The sequence below is a fragment of the Schistocerca piceifrons genome, chromosome 2 (genome assembly GCF_021461385.2).
Source record: "Schistocerca piceifrons isolate TAMUIC-IGC-003096 chromosome 2, iqSchPice1.1, whole genome shotgun sequence".
NCBI classification, from domain to species: Eukaryota; Metazoa; Arthropoda; class Insecta; order Orthoptera; family Acrididae; genus Schistocerca; species Schistocerca piceifrons.
The window spans coordinates 435723071-435749402 of NC_060139.1; the positions used below are offsets into that span (position 1 = coordinate 435723071).

Below are 26332 nucleotides of genomic sequence, written 5' to 3' on the forward strand. Positions count from 1 at the left end.
ATTTGAGTCTAGAAAATATGGTCACCTTAGGTAATAAGCAATTACATAAATCCAACAGTGTGAATTCCTGCGACTGCAGATTTGCCCTTAAGCCATTGCATTAGGTCTTTTAAAATCATTAGCGCGAAAGGTGTGTGCAAAGGCATGGGACGCCGACAATCATCGTCGTGGTAGCTGTGAGACGTGCAGCTGTGAGCGCGGCAGCGGCTAGTTCTAAGAAGGGCCGCTAGGTGTAGCACCTTACAATCGCCTGCCAATGGCGTCATCTGTGATGAAATCTTTACTTATCCTACGGCCACTCGATATATATCTGGCGTGAGAGCAGCAACGGCAGTAGGTTTGTGTGCCTGCGGTACCGATAACGCTTAAGAGTGCACAATTAAGCAGCGTTGACCATGTGGGTGGGAAGCAAGACGCTCGGCCGAAGTGCTTGGCGCTGCACGTCGGGCGTTCGGCATGCCAGCGCGAAGGCCGGCGCGCCGGTGACGCTGCGCATTCCGCAGGGCTCTCTGCGCGGCAAGACGCAGCTGACGCCGGCCGGCAGGGTGTTCCGCAGCTTCCTGCGCATCCCCTACGCGAAGCCTCCCGTCGGGAGGCTCAGGTTCCAGGTCAGTTCCCGCTTAACGCCACACTGCGGTAAACTACGGCTGGCTTCCCAGCTTATAAGGCGCCGGCACGAACTTCCCCTCACCGATTTGACTCACATTGACAGGAGGTGCAGGGCGCGACTACGACTTGAGCATATGCAAACAGTAAGATGCCATTCTCAACTGTTTCCCAGAACATCGGTTTGGAACGCGTATTTACGAGGGTCGGTCAAAAAGTAATGCCTCCCATTTTTTTTCTACTTAAAGAAATTAAGTTAAGTGAAAAATTTGAATTTGGCGCCATTCCTCAAACCTTCTTCTGCAATCCACTGCAGTACGAACTTTCTGTGTCAACAGGTGGCAGCACAGCAGAAGTTTGTAAGATGGCCGACATCGATGTTCGTTTGAGACAGCGTTGTGTGATTGAATTCTTGAATGCAGAAGGTGAAACGCCCATACGCATTCATGAAAGACTGAAGAAGGTGTATGGTGTTGTGACAGTGGATGTCAGCACTGTTAGACGATGGGTTCGTCGTTGTAAGGAAGCTGAAGGGCAAACACCGTTGACTGACGAAAAGCGGAGCGGCAGGCCGGTGAGTGCAGTGACTCCACAAAACATTCAGCAAGTTGATGACATCATTCGTGGTGACCGTCGGGTGACTGCAGATGAAGTGTGTCGCATTATTTCTCTTAGTAAAGGCAGTGTGATCACGATTATTAAACAATTGGGGTACTCAAAAGTTTGTGCACGGTGGGTTCCAAGAATGTTAACCGATCAGAATAAAGAGGCAAGGAAAACAATAGCCTCCCAACACTTGCAGCGCTTCCGTTTGGAGGGAGATGAGTTTCTGAAAAAAATTGTGACCGGGAACGAAACATGGGTGCATTTTTTTGAACCCGAATCAAAGAGGCAGTCAATGGAGTGGCGTCACACAAGCTCGCCGAGGAAGAAAAAATTCAAAACTGTGCGATCGGCAGGGAAAGTTATGGCAACAGTTTTCTGGGATACAGAGGGTGTGATTCTGGTTGATTTTTTGGAGCAGGGATGCACAATAAATTCTGTTCAATACGTCACAACCCTCAACAAACTTAAAGCACGTCTTCAGCGAGTTCGCCCAACAAAATCAATGGCAGATGTTCTTCTTTTGCATGACAATGCAAGACCACACACCAGTCGTCACACCTCTGACGAGATTGTCAAAATTGGATGGGAAGTTTTGCCTCATCCCCCATACAGCCCTGACCTGGCACCATCAGACTTCCATCTGTTCGGGCCACTAAAAGAAGCTCATCGTGGGATTCATTTTGAAGATGAGGAGGCCGTCAAAACATCCGTGCGTCAATGGCTTAGGAAGTAGAGCTGTGATTTTTACCGTGCTGGGATACATGCCCTTGTTCAAAGATGGACCAAAACTGTAGAGATGGGCGGAGATTACATTGAAAAATGACAAAATGATCCTCAATGTTGTGGTTTTCAACCTATGTAATTGCATTTAAATTTCCTGACAATTAAACGTAGAAAAAAAAAATAGGAGGCATTACTTTTTGACTGACCCTCGTATGTATTTTGTATGGTCGCTAGTACTCGAAAAATCCGCAGCCGACCGTGTTAAGTGGTTAGCTTCAGTTCACTGCCTGCATTTCTTTTTTTTTTCTTGTTGTCAAATAATTATAATGCCTGTGCAAACTGTCATTACCGAATGATTCATTTATTATTTTCATAATGTTTATCCTGAGAGAAAAAAGAAAAAAAATTCGCAATGAAATTGGAAAAGAATGGCTACACAACAATCAGTACAGTCGTTTCATTTATATTATTTTATCTACATATCTACTCCGCAATCCACCATACTGTGCGTGGCGGAGTGTACCTCGCACCACAACTAGCATCTTATCTCCCTGTTCCACTCCCAAACAAAACGAGGGAAAAATGACTGCCTATATGCCTCTATAAGAGCCCTAATCTCTCCAATCTTATGTTTGTGGTCTTTCCGCGAAATATAAGTTGGCGGCAGCTGGTTCTCTAAATTTCCTCAGTAGCGATTCACGAAAAGAACGCCTCCTTTCCTCTAGAGACTCCCACCCAAGTTCCTGAAGCATTTCCGTAACACTTGCTTGATGATCAAACCTACCAGTAACAAATCTAGCAGCCCGCCTCTGAATTGCTTCTATGTCCTCCCTCAATCCGACCTGATAGGGATGCCAAAGGCTCGAGCAGTACTCAAGAATTGGTCGTATTAGTGTTTTATAAGCGGTCTCCTTTACAGATGGGCCACATCTTCCCAAAGTTCAACCAATGAACCGAAGACGACTATCCGACTTCCCCACAACTGCCATTACATGCTTGTCCCACTTCATATCGCTCTGCCATCTTACGCCCAAATATTTAATCTACGTGACTCTGTCAAGCGCTACACTACTAATGGAGTATTCAAACATTACAGGATTCCTTTTCCTATTCATCTGCATTAATTTACATTTACCTATATTTAGAGTTAGCTGCCATTACGTCTACATGTGTTGCAAGTATAATATGTGACTTATTGAGCACTGCACTAATCAGGAATAAGGCCGCCTCTACCCTTAAGGAAGGCTAGGTAGCCGCCTAGGGAGGCAAAGGAGGGACAAAATTTATTTCAAATCAAACACTGAAAAAGTTGAGCAACTTGGAGAATAAATGGAATGGAGGAAAACGTACAATCCCGAACTGTTTTCAAAAGCATACAGAACAGTCACTTAATAAATCTTTAGTTACATTGATGAAGTGGATGCTGCAAAAGATGAGCTTTCTTGCTCATTCTAAAAGTATGTCTATAAAAACAGAAGCGGAATAACACCACGTTTATCCAGATGAACTTTTTTGATGCATCGGCGTGTCTCCGATGAGGATAGCATAATATCCAAATTCAAAGAAAAATTCATTCGCACCAGAAAATATTTCCACATCTTTCGTAGTTCATTTTCTTGCAATTAAATAAAATAAGTAATTGGTGCCAAATTTGGTTGAACTGGTATATTCAGTTGAGTTCTAGTTTAAGATATTCAGCACATTCGTCCTATTTTAGTTATTTTCGTAAATTTCAAAAACTGAGGACAAAAAATAAGAAACCTAGTACATTTGTTGTCCTCCAACAGGTTGAAAGGAATTGAAGACATAGCACGAAAACTGAGGACTGTCCCAGAAAATGAGGACGTGTGGTCACCTGAGTTTAATGTACAAACATGTAATAGGAGACATGCACTGTTAATCCATTGGTGGTGGCGGATTTTTTTTCTTTTTTGGGGGGGGAAGTGGGGGATATCGGGTGGACCATGACAATAAAAAAGAGGGCGCCTTAATTTTCAATCCTCGCCTACGGCGTCAAAACACTTTTCAACCGCTCTTATCAGGATGCTATTGATCATAGACACATGGGAAACAGTAATTATTGCGACTTGTAATGAACGCCGAATCTTTGCATGCACATGGGGTTTTCAAATTGTCTATTGCAAAACAAAACTGGGTTACATTTGTAAGCGGTCCTCGGTCATCACACAGTTTCGCGGCGCAACACGCATATTTCTTCTTAGAAATACATGGGAATGAAATAAAGTATTGGAAGCGAGGTTTAATCTATAGATCTCGCGCACATGAAACTCAGCGCTTACTCGGACTGCGGAATACTTCGTTGTTACTGACCATACGAAGTATGCAAGTACGCGTAAAATGTTCAAACTCGATTTTCTCGAAAACGGTTGAGAGTTGCACCTTGCTATTTAGATACGTTAAAGTACTAGTCGTCTCCTAAACAGCCTGTCAATATGAATTAAGCCGATGAGGGAAGTTCGTAGGTCCCCTTGTTGGCTTGGCATCCCTCCAAGTGAATGTTATTCTTTACTGTGCCCTCACACGTCTAAATCAACGTTCGGGGCCTTCTTAATTAGTTTTTCTGTACACATTACGCCTGTGCAGATATCACGAGATCTACCGAAGTAGAAGCACACTACCACACCAGAAGTCACAATCCACAATTCGAGATGAACGTTTCCTCTAGTGAGGATGGGGTTACAGGCAAATGATGATAGGGACAGAGAAAGAAGACGATGATTTAGCGTCCCATCGACGATGAGGCCGAAACAGGTGGGGCATTTGCCTTAATCAGTTTTGCGAGACCACAGGAGAATCGAAACCGTATGAGGGGATGTTGATTTCTACCTCGGTTAACCCAAATACAAGTCAGTGCCTTAACTACCTGACACATACTCATATAGAAACATTGTCGATGCAGATAGTGTTTGCATGTATAGACAACTGGTGGTATAGTGATTGCATAAAAAATTACGGTAAGTCTTATTGCAAATGTGCCTTATAGGCGTTTGACAGTCTGATGACTGATCTCGCTTCCGAGCGACTGCAAATGTTTCATAATTGGCACTTTGGACAAATGTGCTTCGATACTGGATGAATGAAATTCTTTGCCTTACTCGCTTAGATTATCGATAGCTCTCTCCGTTCTGACGACACCATTTGATTGAACCGTACATCTCGAAATTTGTTTATTGACGCCACATCTAACACCGAAAGTTCAACATTGTATATTTCTTCTGCTAACACTACCAGCAGCGACGCCCAAGACGACGTTTAATTCATTGCGTCACGATGTACAAGCTATATGAAACATTCTGAGTAGATTTGCCAGTATTCTCAAATATTTTAGAAAAAGTAATGTACAATCGGCTTTATATCCATCTTATCTCAAATAACATACTGTCAAAGTCACAGTTTGTCTTTCTGGGAGCTAATTACATGTGGGGTCCCACAAGGTTTCATTTTGGGGCCCTTACTTTTTTTTGAGTATTTCAATGACCTTTCATCAGTAACATTACCAGATGCCAAGTTCGTTTTGTTTGCCGATGATACAAACATTGCAATAAATAGCAAATCAAGTGTTGTCTTAGAAAGATCAGCTAATAAAATATTTGTGGACATTAATCACTGGTTCCTAGCCAATGCATTGTCACTAAACTTTGAAAAAACGCACTGCATGCAGTTCAGAACTTGTAAGGGGTGTCCCACGAGTATATGCCTAACATACGATGACAAGCAGATAGAAGAAGTGGACAGTGTTAAATTCTTGGGATTACAGCTTGATAATAAATTCAACTGGGAGGAGCACACCACAGAACTGCTGAAGGGTCTTACCAAATCTCTATTTGCAATGCGAATTGTGTCAGACATAGAGGATATAAAAATGAAAAAGCTGGCATGCTAGTCTTATTTTCATTCCGTAATGTCATAAATAAAAACATTGAGGTTCGCCGATGACATTGTAATTCTGTCAGAGACAGCAAAGGACTTGGAAGAACGAACGGAATGGACAGTGTCTTGAAAGGAGGATATAAGATGAACATCAACAAAAGCAAAACAAGGATAATGGAATGTAATCGAATTAAGTCGGGTGATACTGAGGGAATTAGATTAGGAAATGAGACACCTAAAGTAGTAAAGGAGTTTTGCTATTTGGGGAGCAAAATAACTGATGATGGTCGAAGTAGAGAGGATATAAAATGCAGACTGGCAATGGCAAGGAAAGCGTTTCTGACGAAGAGAAATTTGTTAACATCGAGTATAGATTTAAGTGTCAGGAAGTCGTTTCTGAGAGTGTTTGTATGGAGTGTAGCCATGTATGGAAGTGAAACATGGCCCATACATATTTTGGACAAGAAGAGAACAGAAGCTTTCGAAATGTGGTGCTACAGAAGAATGCTGAAGATTAGATGGGTAGATCACGTAACTAATGATGAGGTATTGAATAGAATTGGGGAGAAGAGGGGTTTGTGGCACAAATTGACAAGAAGAAGGGACTGGTTGGTAGGACATGTTCTGAGGCATCAAGGGATCACAAATTTAGTATCGGAGGGCAGCGTGGAGGGTAAAAATCGTAGAGGGTGACCAAGAGATGAATGCACTAAGCAGATTCAGAAGGATGTAGGTTGCAGTAAGTACTGGGAGATGAAGCAGCTTGCACAGGACAGAGTAGCATGGAGAGCTGCATCAAGCCAATCTCAGGACTGAAGACAACAACAACAACAATGTCATATGGTATTATTTTTTGGGGTAATTCATCATGCCAAGCTAAAATTTTCCGGGCACAAAAACGTGCAGTAAGAATTATATGTGATGTAAACTCAAGAACATTCTGCAGAAGGCTGTTTAGGGAACTAGGGATACTAACTACTGCTTCTCAATATATTTATTCCTTAATGAAATTTGTCATTAAAAATATATCACTTTTTCAAACCAGTAGCTCAGTTCATCCAATCAATACTAGAAATAAGAATAATCTTCACAAGGATTTAAAGTCACTTAGTTTTGTACAAAAAGTTGTGCATTATTCAGGAACACACATTTTCAATATATAACTTCTGCACAATTTCAGTGCAGTAATGCAGTAATGTGTCCATTGTGTGTGTGTGTGTGTGTGTGTGTGTGTGTGTGTGTGTGTGTGTGTGTGTAAGTACAATCTAACTTCTGCACCATTTCAGTGCAGTAATGTGTTCATTGTAAATAAGTATTATGGTAGTTGTATTACACGTTTATTACCTTATAAATAAATAAATAAACTTTATTTTAAATTCAGTGCATTTGTATTTGTAAAATGACTCTTTCATATAATGTTCATTAAAAAATGACGATCATTCCACTTGGGACCTATGGAATGGTACATTAGCTTATTTGTTTTAGTTGTAAATATTTGTCATGTATTGTTATTTTTCTGACATGTTCCACATCCTGGAGGACCTCCTCACTACGGATCAAATGGAATGAAAGTAAATCTAATCTAATTTAATACATTACTGAGATCGAACTGCGCGTCAGTCCATTGTCAATCGCGCCCGACGTGCGGCTAAGTTACACATCAGACAGATAGCCGCCTGTCATGTGAAGAGTATCACAAAACAATGCAATGATGATGCATATCTGATGAAAACTGATTGGAAGACAGTTCCCTTACGCGACCAGGAATTTGTCTGTAGACAGGCTAAAAAGTAATAGTCTTACCAATGACCCTTAAGCCAAAATGTGTCAATACAACGTGAAATATTTTACTTATTACATATTTAACTATAAATTTTAACATCTCTTACTCAAATATACTACTTTTTACAGGCAGTTTCGACGCGGTTGTAAACATTCATCTTCAATCTAATGGCGGGATATAATGCAAAGACTGTGGCGGATCTCCTATCAATGCCAGCACGGTAACTCAGCGTGTTCGGTCAGAGGGTTAGCTGCCCTCTGTAATAAAAAAACTGAATTAATGGATCAACGACGAAAGGAAACGGGTGCTTGCGACGTCCGCCCCTAGCAGATACAACGAACTAAAACGAACAAAATGAGATTTAAAAAAATCAAGGAACTCTCGCATACACTGGGGCTATCCACGGCGCTGCTTATCTTCAATCAGTTTCACGATGTAAAACCCACTTCACGGAGATCCCACATAAAAAGGGGCTTGAATTAAATCACCCAAGAAAGATCGCTATTTCTTTTTTTAGTTTATTGGCTGTCGGGATGTGCCCATACATAAATCTCGATAGTGCAATGTCAATTTCGCCGATATGAACGTAAGGACAACACAACACTCAGTTCCCGAGTGGAGAAAATCTCCGATCTGGACGCGAAATCACCATTTATTAATCAATAAACCCGTAAATTATCAGACTCTGACTTCGCTCAGCAAGAGAAAAGTTCCTGATGACACTGATATTTTCAGAATTAAAGAACTCCAAGGAGTGTATATAAATTCCAAGGAGTAAGTCACTTAGCTCGTACTCAAAACTTTTCTTCTTAGGTAAAACTCTTCAACGTAAACTGCAGCCAAGTAGATACACAAGTCATACATGTCAGTCACTTCGAACTAACAATGTAAATAATAATATCTTCTGTAACACAGCTTCGATTATATTCCATACATAATACATTCAATGCGGGCAGCTTTTCCCACAGTAGCTAGTGTTAACTACTACAAGATCCATAGAATATGACAAGAATAGAAGCGTTCGAAATGTGGTGCTACAGAAGGGAATGCTGAAGATTAGATGTGTAGATCACATAACTAATGAGGAGGTATTGAATAGAACTGTGGAGAAGAGGAGTTTGTGGTACAACTTTACAAGAAGAAGGGACCAGTTGGTAGGACATGTTCTGAGGCATCAAGGGATCACAAATGTAGCATTGAAGGGCAGCGTGGAGGGTAAAAATCGTAGAGGGAGACAAAGAGATGAATACGCTAAGCAGATTCAGAAAGATGTAGGTTGCAGTAAGTACTGGGAGATGAAGAAGCTTGCACAGGATAGAATAGCATGGAGAGCTGCATCAAACCAGTCTCAGGACTGAAAACCACAACAACAACAGATCTTACCGTGTTCACTTTGGGTGTTGTTGAGTGGTTAATTACGAAACAGGCCGTAATGTTTTTAGAGAGCCCTGGCATCGTAGTTCCGACCGATATATACGTCAGCCTTCCCCAATAATGGAAACCTCGAGTCGCGCCTGTTTACTGACAGACAGAAAATGAAGCCAACACACCTCATGCCAGCCCCTTATCTTATTCTCCCAGCTCCACAATCTCTATTTACTTTGATAATATGAGCACTTCTCATGCAACGAATCAGCTGTACCTCCGTCAAGACCAGTGAATAAAACCCGGGCTGTTACGTGTTGCCACTTTCCTCTTTCTATCACCGAAAGAAACACTGATTGGGAAACATAATCGTAGCAACGTTTCCTAAAAGAAATTCCTGACTACATTAATTTTCCGTATTTTACTTAATGGTGAACCTGAACTCCAACCACAAAAGTTCGGAGGTTTTTCGGAAATATTTTCTGAGTATTTTGGCATAAAGGGCCTGATATCGACGTTGGCTCGTTGCAGGGTAATAGTATTTTGTATGATTTCTTACCCCTGTTTATCTTCGTATCTGTACTGCGGTTAAAATATCTGCACAAAAGTGCAAAAGTAGATGGATCTGCTATGTGTCTTGTTTGGAAACAAACTTGTTCCATTCAGTCATTGTACTTGCTGTTGACAACATTGACGCCCACTTCACTGCTCAGCCTCAACTTGCGTTTTGTACTGTTTGGTTCCACGGGGAGCGTTCAAAAAGTATTGCAACACATTTTATTTTCCTGGTCAATCTCGGTTGAAGAAATGCGGAATTTTTTGTGGAACATTGTGGAATATATCCACTTCAGCCTCTATAGCTTCATGAAGTTCCGACTGGTGTCGGCGCTATAAGTAGCCTTCAAAACGATGTTTGTAGGCCGGCCGGAGTGGCGAGCGGTTCTAGGCGCTACAGTCTGGAACCGCGCGACCGCTACGGTCGCAGGTTCGAATCCTGCCTCGGGCGTGGGTGTGAGTGATGTCCTTAGGTTAGATAGGTTTAAGTAGTTCTATGTTCTAGGGGACTGATGACCTTAGAAGTTAAGTCCCATAGTGCTCAGAGCCATTTTTGAACAGCCCTCTAGCATCTGTTGATGCAATACTCATGTTTTATGTTGTATGTTTTGATGATTGCATGAACAAGCTTTCATAATGTTGTGATGGTGTGTTCAGTAAATATCCCTGAACAATCTCCGAAATTTTGTTGGTGGATTTCGGGTTCACCCTACTTGTACCCTAATCAAAATTTTAATGGTTACAGTCCTACCATCCAGTTGCACTGACGGGTGGAGTTTAAAATAATCAGTAAGGGAGAACGAAGAACTAGCAAAATTCTTGTTTGGCTGTAATGTCCGTGTTTGCTGTTTTGGGAAATGAGAAATGAAGGAGGAAGAAAAAGGAGTGAGGGGGAGAGTGAGAATATATGTAGAGTGGCTAGTAATGTTTAACAATCTGACTTAGGAGCGAAAATAGATGTAAGGCAAATTAAGAGTTGGCAATTCCGTCGATATCGAAGCATTGTGGATTCAGCCCTAAAGTAGTTTCGGCTGATTTGTGATAGTGAGGGTGAGAGTAGTCAGGTGTAGATTGGCTGAAGCAATTATCTGGGCTTTTATGCGAGGTGTGTAAGGAAAACCTGATTTAGTATAACCATATATGTGGTGTCTGTTATTTCGAAGGTGTCCGAAAATACAAAGACCACAGACATATATATCAGTAAGCGGCGACGACCAAAGATCCATTGCAGTTGTACATCAAGCCCGATCTCTTGCGGGAAACCAAATTGTCAGGTGAAGGGTTCATGGGATGGTGAACAGTAATGTGGAACAGACTGGGAATTTGGATCGAATGGAAAGCATGTTCGGATGGCAAAGGCGATAAGACGACATTTCGCATTGAGCGGGAGACCCGGGTTCGAGTCCTGGCCCCGCAGATACTTTCACCCGTTGCCATTGATTCATTTCAGTGCCTGTCCGCCCTTGGTAGCTGAGTGGTCAATGCGATGGATTGTCATACCTAACGGCCCGGATTCGATTCCCGGCTGGGTCGGAGATTTCCTCCGCTCAGGGACTGGGTGTTGTGTGGTCCTTATCATCATCATGTCATCCCCATCGACACACAAGTCGCCGAAGTGCCGTCAACTCGTAAGACCAGGCAAAAGGTCTACCCGACGGGAGGCCCCTAGCCACACGGCATTTCCATTTCAGTGCCCACATGCGGCTAATGTCACTGAAAACCTTAGGTTAGTATAAACAGACTTGTATTTGATTCCAGATCCCCCCCCCCCCCCCCCTGCATACGAGTCCACTATTTTGACTCTTACAGCACGCGTCAATTCGGGCGCACCTTGCTATTACGATTTATACCACGTTTCCTAATTTTCAGGCTTCACCATCTGCTTGTAAAGGGGCAGTTTTCCTTTTGTCCCGTTTGCAGTGCAATTTGTCAGATAATTATGGTGATCGGCTGTAAGCAAAGTTGGTCAAGTGATTTACCTGATGCAGAAGTCAGCTGCTTTCTGCTAAATGATAGAGACAAGACAATAATTTTTCTGACATACTGTGCAAGATTTCCATCAAATGCTGATGTTTCCACGTGTCATACCAGGGACAGTGATAACGTTCTGTATCATGTATGAAGTCCAATGTCCAAAAATACTTAGTTTACTAATGAAACACTTGAACAATTGATGTAAGTCATAGACACATACAGACACACGATGTTATGCAACAATATACGGACTTTTACCTTGCGATCAATAAACACTTTTTGACCTTCAGACTTCTTTCTATTTCTTTCAAGGCACAGATTGTTTATCGCAAGTGAACCCGGAAAATCGACCACTAGCTAAATATATTCGAGAGCACCGCGTGGTGAGACCTGTCTGTCCTGGTTGAGATTGTGACTTGCAGAGTGCACCGTTTCGTTTATCTATCTATTTGTTTGTGTGCAGTTGCGGTTCACGATGAGAACGATGGCATCAGAACGATGCACTATGTCACTTTTGGCATGAATGGAGTAGGTTTACGGGCATAAAAAATGAAGTCTCTCAGTGTTCAGCAGAGGGGATCGACGGAAAGTACATAGAGTCGAAATAGTGAAAGCTACTTGCAACTTAAGCAAGCTCTTCCCAATTATGAGATTTTGCAGATCTTATTTACTGCAACTGTTTCTTCGGTCATAAGCTTGGAACGTAAAACGATAGTGTTGTTGTAATTACTGACTTTCAGCTCTAAGAGAGACCTAATTCTAGTTCTATATTTAAAAAAGCACATGTACCTTACATACTGGTTTTCAAATGAAATATACTTTCAAAGGTATTCGAATACTGCTGTTATTCGGTTAGTCGACCTATAACCAACTTATACTTATGAAAATAGAGCTCCAACATATGTTTAAAAAGAGCGTACTAGGGGTAGTAGCTCGGCAGCGCGATGGAGGGGCTGAGGGGCGGGGATTCTGAGACGGGTAGCTAAGTGGTCAGTCTCCGTTATAAAGGAAGACTGAGGAGGAACGTCACATAATTTGTGATGTGATTCTACATGTGAAGATAAACCGAAAAACATCCTGTGAACATTTCCGATTTTCGATCGTTACGTAGCTAGGACAGGTTGAAGGCTACACACATCCATGAATGATTATGAAGACAAGTGTGAATATTACTTACTGAAATTCTGTGTAGGCCGTTGGTAGATAGAATAATGGTGGGACAGATGACTGAACCACCCTACAAGAGGCGTTCAAAAAGTCCCCCGCCCATCTCAATGCGCTTGCCAACGCGTTGGAGGATTTCTTATGTTGCACATCAAATATTATCTTGGCAGTCTTTAATTTGGCCACAAACGTTGGTGATGGGAGCGGCAAGTTCTTCATGTGTATTCACCTTCGCCGGCCGGAGTGGCCGAGTGGTTCTAGGCGCTACAGTCTGGAACCGCGCGACCGCTACGGTCGCAGGTTCGAATCCTGCCTCGGGCATCGATGTGTGTGATGTCCTTAGGTTAGTTAGATTTAAGTAGTTTAAGTTCTAGGGGACTGATGACCTCAGATGTTAAGTCCGATAGTGCTCAGAGCCATTTGATTATTCACCTTCGTAGCGTAAGCATCGCCCTTCAATCAGTCCCATAAACAGAAGTCTAATGGGGTTAGGCTGGGTGACCTGGCCAGATAACGGGTCCACTACAGTCAATTCACTGTTGAGGAAACGTTTTATTCAGATACTGATGTACTTGTCTGGTACAGTGAAACGGTGATCCATCATGTTTCAGGTACATCTGCCGTCGTTGATCTGATGTCACGTCTTCCAAAGGTGCAAGTCAGTCTTCTGTTAGGATACGTGCATATGGTGCTGCTGTCACGCAGTTGGGCGGAACACAGGCCCCATCACCAGGCCATCAGTCATACCACATCAGGCGAGCACGGGAACCTAACTTGGAATCTTGTTTCCCTAGTGTCGTGTGGGTTCTGCAACGCCCATGTATGATAAATGCGAGTGTCCATGATACCAGTGCATATAAATGTAGCCCCATCTGTAAATAAAGTTTATTGCATGATTCTCTGTCTACAGCCAACCATTCATAAATTGTTGTCTGCTTACTGAGTCACCTGGATGCGGATGTTGCACAGGTTACACACGGCATGAGTACAACCACTTGGAATGTAACATACGCTGTACTCACATTTGTGGAATAACTAGCTGATGGCTAATGCGCCATGTACGGGTGGAGGGGCTCCATTGTACTATTACAATAATGTTTCCCCTTTCGTCTACAAACTGGACGACCTCCCGTTCTGATACGTGTACAGTGGGCAGTGTTCCAGATTACTATCGAATTGAAAAGCCCTGGGTAATACCCTAGCACATGGCGTTCGTCTGTTTGAATAAAGTCTCTGGTATTCTGTCACAGCTGCAGCACGGGCACTGTCATAACAGCACCTGTATGCAAACATGTCTGCATATTCTGCATGGGTGAACATATGTGGCATGTTGCTATTCACGAACACAACAGACTTGCTCAATTAAACAACATCCAGGGACGACAAGCACTTGGCCTCACGGATACTCACTGATCCCGTCCATGTTGCACAGTGGTTAAGCTTGCAGATGTTGCCTCGGTGCGACGTCACAGTGCTGCCATCTGTTGGAGAAACCCCACACCATCTTGCAGGACGGATCGTCGTTTGTCCTACCATCATTCTGTTCACCACATCGCCTACACAGCATTTCAGTTAGTAATATTCACACTTTTCTTTATATTCGTTCATGGATGTGTGTAGTCTTAAACACGCTCAAGTTCTGTAACGATCGAAAATCGAACACATGTTCATAGGATGATTTTGGTTTATTTCCACTTGTAGAATCACCTCACAAATTATATGACATTCTTCCTGAATCACCCTATATGTTGCAGCTTTCTCCCTCTGTTTGGCGAGGAAGGATACGAGCTTGATTTGCGAAGATTTCCACACTAAAGGCGTGTGTCCACCAGCTAGAAACTTCTGTGACTACTTGCTGAGGTGTATGCATTAGAACAAAAACTTGCAAAAGTTACTTTTACAAATCGCTTCTGCAAGATAATTTCACGCTCTTAATGGGATGATTATAATTAAACTGTCGCTACTTGGCCCAGTGTAAATGGAAAATTATTTACTGTTTGTGTACCCAACTTTATAGGAACGACTTTTAGACTGTGCACTGCAGGATTTGTGTTGTTAGTTGCGTAAAATGGTGACCTGCCATTGGGTACCGATACTGGTGTGGCGACGTAGGGCTCAAAACACGAGCATCCATGTGCATTACAGTTGCAGCTGTCAACATGGGTCTGAATAACAGGGCTTTAGCCGTTGAGATGTTATATAAGAAGAGGTCTAGGGGTTGCGACTGTGAGTAATAATCAGAATGTCGTCGGTCCCGGTTTCGATCCCCGCCACTCCCTAAATTTTGAAAAAATAATCAGCATTGGCGGCCGCAGACTTCCGGCATAAGCAGTCCACCTCATTCTGCCAACGGCCTTGTCAAAGAGGGCGGAGGAGCAGATAGAGGTTCAGGGCACTCTCTTGTCCTAGGGGTGGCAAATTGCTCCTAAAGGCGGAAGAATCAGCAATGATGAACGACATGAGGATGCAGAAGGCAATGGAAATCACTGCATTAAAGACACGTAACGTGTATCCACAGGACATGTGGCCTGTATTTGAAGAAGTGTCATGATGATCTCTCCATTGGCAAAAGATTCCGGAATAGTCCCCCATTCGGATCTCCGGGAGGGGACTGCCAAGGGGGAGGTTACCATGAGAAAAAGATTGAATAATCAACGAAAGGATAACGTTCTACGAGTCGGGGCGTGGAATGTCAGAAGCTTGAACGTGGTAGGGAAACTAGAAAATCTGAAAAGGGAAATGCAAAGGCTCAATCTAGATATAGTAGGGGTCAGTGAAGTGAAGTGGAAGGAAGACAAGGATTTCTGGTCAGATGAGTATCGGGTAATATCAACAGCAGCAGAAAATGGCATAACAGGTGTAAGATTCGTTATGAATAGGAAGGTAGGGCAGAGGGTGTGTTACTGTGAACAGTTCAGTGACCGGGTTGTTCTAATCAGAACCGACAGCAGACAACACCGACAACGATAGTTCAGGTATACACGCCGACGTCGCAAGCTGAAGATGAACAGATAGAGAAAGTGTATGAGGATATTGAAAGGGTAATGCAGTATGTAAAGGGGGACGAAAATCTAATAGTCATGGGCGACTGGAATGCAGTTGTAGGGGAAAGAGTAGAAGAAAAGGTTACAGGAGAATATGGACTTGGGGCAAGGAATGAAAGAGGAGAAAGACTAATTGAGTTCTGTAACAAGTTTCAGCTAGTAATAGCGAATACCCTGTTCAAGAATCACAAGAGGAGGAGGTATACTTGGGAAAGGCCGGGAGATACGGGAAGATTTCAATTAGATTACATCATGGTCAGACAGATTCCGAAATCAGATACTGGATTGTAAGGTGTACCCAGGAGCAGATATAGACTCAGATCACAATATAGTAGTGATGAAGAGTAGGCTGAAGTTCAAAACATTAGTCAGGAAGAATCAATACGCAAGGAAGTGGGATACGGAAGTACTAAGGAATGACGAGATACGTTTGAAGTTCTCTAACGCTATAGATACAGCAATAAGGAATAGCGCAGTAGGCAGTACAGTTGAAGAGGAATGGACATCTCTAAAAAGGGCCATCACAAAAGTTGGGAAGGAAAACATAGGTACAAAGAAGGTAGCTGCGAAGAAACCATGGGTAACAGAAGAAATATTTCAGTTGATTGATGAAAGGAGGAAGTACAAACATGTTCCGGGAAAATCAGGAATACAGAAATACAAGTCGCTGAGGAATGAAAAAAATAGGAAGTGCAGGGAAGCTAAGACGAATTGGCTGCAGGAAAAATGTGAAGACATCGAAAAAGATATGATTGTCGGAAGGACAGACTCAGCATACAGGAAAGTCAAAACAACCTTTGGTGACATTAAAAGCAACGGTGGTAACATTAAGAGTGCAACGGGAATTCCACTGTTAAATGCAGAGGAGAGAGCAGATAGGTGGAAAGAATACATTGAAAGCCTCTATGAGGGTGAAGATTTGTCTGATGTGATAGAAGAAGAAACAGGAGTCGATTTTGTAGAGATAGGGGATCCAGTATTAGAATCGGAATTTAAAAGAGCTTTGGAGGGCTTACGGCCAAATAAGGCAGAAGGGACAGATAACATTCCATCAGAATTTCTAAAATCATTTGGGGAAGTGGCAACAAAACGACTATTCACGTTGGTGTGTAGAATATATGAGTCTGGCGATACACCATCTGACTTTCGGAAAAGCATCATCCACACAATTCCGAAGACGGCAAGAGCTGACAAGTGCGAGAATTATCGCACAATCAGCTTAACAGCTGATGCATCGAAGCTGCTTACTAGAATAATATACAGAAGAATGGAAAAGAAAATTGAGAATGCGCTAGGTGACGATCAGTTTGGCTTTAGGAAAAGTAAAGGGACGAGAGAGGCAATTCTGACGTTACGGCTAATAATGGAAGGCTAAAGAAAAATCAAGACACTTTCATAGGATTTGTCGACCTGGAAAAAGCGTTCGACAATATAAAATGGTGCAAGCTGTTCGAGATTCTGAAAAAAGTAGGGGTAAGCTATAGGGAGAGACAGGTCATATACAATATGTACAACAACCAAGAGGGAATAATAAGAGTGGACGATCAAGAACGAAGTGCTCGTATTAAGAAGGGTGTAAGACAAGGCTGTAGCCTTTCGCCCCTACTCTTCAATCTGTACATCGAGGAAGCAATGATGGAAATAAAAGAAAGGTTCAGGAGTGGAGTTAAAATACAAGGTGAAAGGATATCAATGATACGATTCGCTGATGACATTGCTATCCTGAGTGAAAGTGAAGAAGAATTAAATGATCTGCTGAACGGAATGAACAGTCTAATGAGTACACAGTATGGTTTGAGAGTAAATCGGAGAAAGACGAAGGTAATGAGAAGTAGTAGAAATGAGAACAGCGAGAAACTTAACATCAGGATTGATGGTCACGAAGTCAATGAAGTTAAGGAATTCTGCTACCTAGGCAGTAAAATAACCAATGACGGTCGGAGCAAGGAGGACATCAAAAGCAGACTCGCTATGGCAAAAAAGGCATTTCTGGCCAAGAGAAGTCTACTAATATCAAATACGGGCCTTAATTTGAGGAAGAAATTTCTGAGGATGTACGTCTGGAGTACAGCATTTTATGGTGGTGAAACATGGACTGTGGGAAAACCGGAACAGAAGAGAATCGAAGCATTTGAGATGTGGTGCTATAGACGAATGTTGAAAATTAGGTGGACTGATAAGGTAAGGAATGAGGAGGTTCTACGCAGAATCGGAGAGGAAAGGAATATGTGGAAAACACTGATAAGGAGAAGGGACAGGATGATAGGACATCTGCTAAGACATGAGGGAATGACTTCTACGGTACTAGAGCGAGCTGTAGAGGGCAAAAACTGTAGAGGAAGACAGAGATTGGAATACGTCAAGCAAATAATTGAGGACGTAGGTTGCAAGTGCTACGCTGAGATGAAGAGGTTAGCACAGGAAAGGAATTCGTGGCGGGCCGCATCAAACCAGTCAGTAGACTGATGACAAAAAAAAAAAAGAACAGCAATAGAGGTGCATCTGTTCACGAGCTGGACAGCAACACGTCAGTGACGCCACATGAGGAATCCTTCAACGATTTCACACGACATTGCACTCAGTGGAATCAGGATGTGGCGAGGCTTTCCCAACTCCTAACTGTTGAAAAAGTAATAGGACACCTTTTACTAGAATTGATTATCATTTCACTAAGGTTTCTGAATCCAACAGAAAAAGCATTTCGAGGTCTTAAAACAATCGGTGGAAACCACATTACACTTTGATGAGACGAACAATGTACCAGCAATTCTGAGAATTATGGCTGGCATGAGGCATTTTGCAGTAAATAAAAGATTCCTCAGTTTTCAGGATTATGGCAAATTCAACGACGGACGAGAGTGGCCAGGAACATTTAATCTCCGTGTACCTTGTGCCGGCCCTGATACGGTCGCAGTAAAATAACTTTTTTAGGTTTTACAGTCCGCCTGACGCCAGAGCACAAATGCTGGCAATAAAAATATCTTCTGGTAAACCTTCCGGGATGTAAGGTCGTGGTCCAGCAAACTCTTCAACTCCTAACGTTTCGTCCAGAGCTGCGCTGGACATCTTCAGAGGGGTGTTTCTCCTCCGGTGAGTCTTGCCGACTCACCGGCAAGACTCACCGGAGGAGAAACACCCCTCTGAAGATGTCCAGCGCAGCTCTGGACGAAACGTTAGGAGCTGAAGAGTTTGCTGGGCCACGACCTTACATCCCGGAAGGTTTACCAGAAGATATGTCATCCGGTCGTGAAAGCCTTCATACTATGAATAAAAATATCCTTCTAAGGCTGTCGCTATGAACTGAGTTTGTATGCGCCTATTTTTTCGAGGGTGCAATTAATATGTCTGTGCGGAACAAAATTGTGATGAAATCCTTCTTGAATACGAACCACAGACTTATTAACATTCACTGCAGTAATCATTGTTTGGATCGGGTACTACAGGTAGTTTAAAAAAGCTGAGATCCATTATGCGATATTTTGGTAACTGTGAAAGACTTCTCGAATCTGATAACGCACTCCACGAAAAGCTGAAGTGCTACTATATGGTGTGGCTAAGACGAATGAAAATCCAGCAGTTCAACCGCTGATATCAGAGTGTGCGACGCGATGAGCTGCAATGGTAAAATCTTTGAAACATTTCGCGGAACATTATGATATGGTCCAGGAAGCAGTGAGCGAATTATTGAATGCACAAAACTCAGGAAGAGATGAAAGATGGTCGGACATGGCGGCGATAAGCGAAGTGACTCGAGACGTCTGATACGGTTTCTGTATGACTGTTGCTACTGAAGTGTTTGGACTATGCGAAAAATTGACCAGATTTCAACAGAATTAAAATTTGAATGCAGCCGGAGTGAAACGTTCTGTAGACGTTCTAAACACAGCTCTTCCAGATTTTAGGGTTACGGAAGCGTCTGATATGCAGTTACAGAAAGCCACGATCGTTCTAAGGCCATAAACATGAAAAATTCAAATATCTCACGGCCTTGAAAGATACCAGTGAGGTTGAAACTCGTCTATTTCTGAAGAATTGTCTCATGAACGTTGATTTAAGAAAGATGTGTTTTAAGCTCTTGATCTCTTGCTGAATGAGGTTGTTTTTTAGGTTCAACTAAGAGGTCTAAGGCAACCATCCCCTTCTTGAAGAGATACTTATTACGTCCTCCCACACAAATCCTCCATTTACATGACGCTTGGAAGAGCTGCTTGCAGTACACACCAGCAGACTTTAACTTACACAGTCTTCACGCAGAGCTCGAAACACAGCGAACCATGACGACATGTGAATGACCATGTAATGTATCCTCTATTGGAAGACAACTTATTACTGAACGTCCTCTGATAGGTCATTCAGCGCCTTTCAACGACTTAAAACTTGCCTCGGATAATTATGACTCAGTCGAGATTCACTCATCTACTGCTTCTTCGTGTCCATCAAGACGAGGCTGGGAAAATTAATATTATGTATGTCACGAAATAATTTGTTTCCCGAGCAGTGGAAACAAAGTTACGTTCAGAAATTGTATGTAAAATTTTTGGAATAATAAAAAGAAACGAAATAAACGTTGTCTTCTCTTTCAAAGAAATTACGATTTTCTTTTTCCCGTTAAGATGAGATGCAGTATTTCTCAACCAACATCAACGACAACAACAACGATAATAATAATAGATTTATCAATGGCAAACAGTTATTGCGGTCTACAGAAAATCTGGGCCACTCCTCTGAAGTGGTGTCAGAAAGAAACAGAACCACGATGGTCAGCCAGAAAGTAATACCTATATTTTTTTTTTCTTTTAGCGAGGAAAGACGATACCGTATACATAGGACAACAGCTGCAACAGTGGCGGTCATCATCATCTTTGTATAGACTTTTTTTCACCTTGAAAAAAAGTAGAAGTACACCTCTGAAGTAAAAATCATGATCCTGCTTCCCCAGCCACTGCCGCAAAAAATTTTCAATGTCTCCGCGTCTTCAAATTGATATCCCGATGATCTTCTTTGAGTGGGCCGAACAAATGGAAGTTTGATGGTGCAACAGCGGATGGTTTGGTCGACACCTTGGTTGTTGTGTGACGTCAAAGCAGTCGCTAGCCGGCCACTCTGCACTGCATCACCCACCTGTTTGCCCTTCAGGTTCTCTACAGTGACGAACCCATCATCTAACGGCGCTGACGTCCACTGTAGCACATTGTCACAATCTACTACAAAGATTCGAATTTTGTATTTTGCTTAGAAACAGTTAAGCGAAGTTGGTTTTTGATGCGCAAAGGATGTCGGAAGTGCACTCTAACTAGAAAATGTACACTGATTTTAGATCAGCTTTCACTCTGTATTGCAACTTTTCACAAATACATCAGTTCTGACAAACATCTCTTACTGCATGCTAACACTGACCTGTTTCTACCAAATCCGTCCATACTAACTCATACGGACTCGCTTGGGCTCTGGTGGAGGATCATTACAAACACCATTATATTTAAAAATGTAAAGATATTTAAAAATTTTATATGAAATTAATTTTGTTACAAATTAATGAATAAAACAATCAATACACACAGATTAATTACACAAATTGATGAACTACTTGATGGTTCAAATGGTTCTTAGCACTATGGCACTTAACATCTGAGGTCATCAGTCACCTAGAACTTAGAACTACTTAAACTTAACATGTCCGAAAGAACAGATACCATCGGTGACCATGCAGCTCGTTAGAATGAAATTAAAATGAAATGAATACCCCTAGCTGCATACAGGCGTTGATATGTCAACGGAGACAGTTGAAAATGTGTGCCCCGACCGAGACTCAAACCCGGAATCTCCCGCTTACATGGCAGACGCTCTATCCACCTGAGGCACTGAGGACACAGAGGATAGTGCGACCGCAGGGATTTACCTCTGGGACGCTTCCCGTGAGACCCACATTCCCAACTTATAGTCCCGCACTATATTGATAGTGCCCCTGCCCATTATACTCATTACTAGCGGCTTTTTACCGATTCCCGTCAGAGTTCGGGCACTGTGCATCCGCACGGATACCGGGTTTGAGTCTCGGTCGGGCCACACGTTTTCAACTGTCCATGTTGACTTATATCAACGCCTGTATGCAGCTGGGGGTATTCCTTTCATTGTAATTTGGTAAAAATTATTGTTGCGGATTACTTTTGAAGCGCATATTACAATTATGTATTCAGTACATTCGATTTTAATCCTTATATTTTCGCTTAAACATTATCGGAATAGCAATAAACTATGGCATTTTCGTAATTCAACAAGGTATGCAAACTGGCAGGAACATAAAGTTTGGTGTTTGAAGCTAAAACAAAATGTAGAGAACTCAGTTTCCTACAGGATGCGGCGCAGGAACTTCCTTATTTGATACGCACGGCACAAAGCGGCTGTTACACATTGTCGCGTGGGTTTTAGTGCAATCAAAAGTGTGAGACTTTAATTTTAAAAAAATTGTTTAGTAGCGAACATGCGATGGGCAAGAGAGGAGCGCGCGATCTCCGTTGCGGCCTACTTTTTGAATGGATGTTCGGTCATCAGAGCTCAGCGTGTATTCGGGAAACAGTTCAACATCGCGCCTGCAGGTCGTGTTCCTGCTGGAAAATCAACTGTTATGTGGATAGATACCTTTATGGATACTGGAAGTGTGCAGAAAAAGAAACCAGGACCTTCAGGAACCACCAGAACGCCTGAAAACGTCGAGAGGATGTCGATTCTGAATTCCCCTCCAAGCGATCTGCACGCAAACATGCAGCTGCTCTTGCAATTTCGTAACGCGCAGTGAGAAGAATTCTTCAAGAAGATTTGAAATTTCATCCGTCTAAGCTGTCAGTGGTGCACACACTTCATCCACATGATTTTGTTTCATGAAAAAATACACTCCTGGAAATTGAAATAAGAACACCGTGAATTCATTGTCCCAGGAAGGGGCAACTTTATTGACACATTCCTGGGGTCAGATACATCACATGATCACACTGACAGAACCACAGGCACATAGACACAGGCAACAGAGCATGCACAATGTCGGCACTAGTACAGTGTATATCCACCTTTCGCAGCAATGCAGGCTGCTATTCTCCCATGGAGACGATCGTAGAGATGCTGGATGTAGTCCTGTGGAACGGCTTGCCATGCCATTTCCACCTGGCGCCTCAGTTGGACCAGCGTTCGTGCTGGACGTGCAGACCGCGTGAGACGAATCTTCATCCAGTCCCAAACATGCTCAATGGGGGACAGATCCGGAGATCTTGCTGGCCAGGGTAGTTGACTTACACCTTCTAGAGCACGTTGGGCGGCACGGGATACATGCGGACGTGCATTGTCCTGTTGGAACAGCAAGTTCCCTTGCCGGTCTAGGAATGGTAGAACGATGGGTTCGATGACGGTTTGGATGTACCGTGCACTATTCAGTGTCCCCTCGACGATCACCAGTGGTGTACGGCCAGTGTAGGAGATCGCTCCCCACACCATGATGCCGGGTGTTGGCCCTGTGTGCCTCGGTCGTATGCAGTCCTGATTGTGGCGCTCACCTGCACTGCGCCAAACATGCATACGACCATCATTGGCACCAAGGCAGAAGCGACTCTCATCGCTGAAGACGACATGTCTCCATTCGTCCCTCCATTCACGCCTGTCGCGACACCACTGGAGGCGGGCTGCACGATGTTGGGGCGTGAGCGGAAGACGGCCTAACGGTGTGCGGGACCGTAGCCCAGCTTCATGGAGACGGTTGCGAATGGTCCTCGCCGATACCCCAGGAACAACAGTGTCCCTAATTTGCTGGGAAGTGGCGGTGCGGTCCCCTGCGGCACTGCGTAGGATCCTACGGTCTTGGCGTGCATCCGTGCGTCGCTGCGGTCCGGTCCCAGGTCGACGGGCACGTGCACCTTCCGCCGACTGCTGGCGACAACATCGATGTACTGTGGAGACCTCACGCCCCACGTGTTGAGCAATTCGGCGGTACGTCCACCCGGCCTCCCGCATGCCCACTATACGCCCTCGCTCAAAGTCCGTCAACTGCACATACGGTTCACGTCCACGCTGTCGCGGCATGCTACCAGTGTTAAAGACAGCGATGGAGCTCCGTATGCCACGGCAAACTGGCTGACACTGACGGCGGCGGTGCACAAATGCTGCGCAGCTAGCGCCATTCGACGGCCAACACCGCGGTTCCTGGTGTGTCCGCTGTGCCGTGCGTGAGATCATTGCTTGTACAGCCCTCTCGCAGTGTCCGGAGCAAGTATGGTGGGTCTGACACACCGGTGTCAATGTGTTCTTTTTTCCATTTCCAGGAGTGTACATGTGAAGCCTTGATCGATGAGGTGCCTCATGTCGCCTTAGAGTTCTTCAGCGACGAGGCTCATTTTCATTTGTATGGCTGCGTGAATAAACAAAATGTGCGGTATTGGAGTGGCACGAACCCCCGAGAACTTCATGAGCAGCCCCTGCATACAAAACGTGTGATTGTTTGGTGTCCACTACCTAAAGTTAGCATTATTGGCCCATGGTTTTTCGAAGAGAACGGTAAAGTAGTGACAGTCACTTCTGAGTGTTATGTTTGGATTATTGGACAGTTTTTTCCTTCCAGAACTTGAAGAAATGGATGTATGTGATGTCTGCTTCCAATAAGATGGCGCCGCAGCTCACACGGCACGATCGATGACCATGTTGCACAAACATTTCCCGATCGTCTCATCTCCTTGAAGGGCTATCTCCAGTGGCCAGCACGCTCGCTAGATTTAGCGCCTTGCGACTTTTCCTTATGGGGATATCTGAAATCCTTGGTGTACAACAGCCGTCCGCAGACCCTGGCTGAGCTTCAGAACAATTTTCGTGTTGCTATGGCCAACATCGACAGAGACATGTTGGAAAAAGTGGACCGAAACTTCCGATTTCGACTCTCCAAATGCACTGAGTAGAGCGGAGGCCACCTTCGAGGTATCGTTTTCAAAATGTAGTGGAACAAAACTTTAGATGTTACTCTTCGTAAAGAAAAAATAATTAAATTTATGTCTCTAATACTTTATGATTTATGATTTTTTTAAAAAAAGTAAGGAAGTTCTTGCGCCGCACCCTGTACTTCAGGCATTGATCTCTCAATTATGATGTGTCCTGGCCTGCCACATTCCTGTCCCCATACACCTTCTTCAGTCTTTTGTGGATGCGACTGGGGACTTCACTTCACGCAGTAAAGAATTCAGTTGCAGTCCATTCTCTTAGGCAGCGTTTACAGTGACATCGACAACGATGGTCGTTAGTCGCCGTAGCCGGAGGTCCCTCGATAACATCGGCCGACAGCGTGGTCAAAAGTGCATCCGATCTGTTCCATTAGTTTTTGGCGGAATAAAGATGGTGACGTTAAGTTCGGTTACTATCTACTCTATTTATGAAGGAGGTCAGATTTTAAGCTCCTAGGATGGGATTGGAATCACGACGCCTCTATGCCTGGAGACGAGTGCTGCATTGCGGCTTTTGCTATTAAAAAGACGCCGAATGCATGTGAGTGAGCTATGCATGTCTCGAAAAGAACATGGCGAGTACAGTACACTGAGCCTCAGTCCCGGAATAGCCAGACAAGTTTTACGAATGTATGAGGTGACAAGAGAATCTTCTGTTACACACTCGAGGTGATTCGCAGTGACCTTTCGAAAGCAAGATTACAAACACTCTGAGTACGTCGTCGCAGTTTGTCTTTAATGAGGCTCATTTGGAAGTGTGTGTTAACGGTTACGACAGGAAAAATACTAGCTGCTAACAAGTCACCATTTGCATAAGGAGGGCGATGGAAAATGAGTCTTCTGGAGCTGCAGAGATCAACCCTCTATTGGATGTATATTTTACACTTCCCAAAATGGGCATCGTGGACATTTAAGAAATTATTAGCTTGCACCATGAATACCGAATGAAAAATGGCGCGTCACAGTGATCACAAAGGTTTGCACCATCAAGATCGAAGGCGAACTCCTTGGGAGTTACAAAACGTGCATACATTCAATAGGTATCTACTCTTAAAGAACGCGTATAAAATCATATTGGTGTAACGAGGCGATGAAAACTGGTCGAATGCGATGGCATGTAACCGAATGCTAAAGAGTCTATCTTGGAGCTTATCGCGAAACTGGCTGTCCTGTAAGGCGAAGCTGCGTATAGTGCGATGTTTTTATAGGCACGGAAAAAAACAAACAACCAGAGGCTCAATTTATCCAGTGGTTCCTGGTGGTATGAACTGCAACGTCACACACTTTTCAGGAAGGATTGTTTGCTCTAAAGGAGTATGATTTTGATACGCATACCAGAAATCAATCAAAACAAAGTTATATTGACCAGCTGTTGGCAGTACTCATACCACAGCCGTAATTCTCTTGCGTCCATTTTCCCACTCTTGCTTGCTGGACGTAAATATTTCCTACTGCCCTTTCAAGATCACACAAGGAGAAAGAATTGTAGCGGCCAGAGCACCTGCAACTTCTCGCAGCACCATAAATAACTTTCGAGCCATTTTACCATCCAGATTAACCGTCGACATAATGATATACGAATGCGTTAAGGCATTGAAAATAATGGTTCAAATGGCTCTGAGCACGATAGGACTTAACTTCTGAGGTCA

General features: G+C 43.4%; 1 protein-coding gene across 2 annotated transcripts in view; it reads left to right on the forward strand.

Moving 5' to 3' along the window:
* Positions 1–254: 254 nt before the first annotated feature.
* Positions 255–26332, forward strand: part of LOC124776402 (putative inactive carboxylesterase 4) — a 107787-nt gene continuing 81709 nt past the window's right edge. For both annotated transcript variants that reach the window (XM_047251380.1, XM_047251381.1), the window contains exon 1: positions 255–608. In XM_047251380.1, coding sequence (XP_047107336.1) covers positions 396–608 — 213 coding nt within the window. In that variant the 5' untranslated portion in view covers positions 255–395. The remainder of the gene's footprint in view (positions 609–26332) is intronic.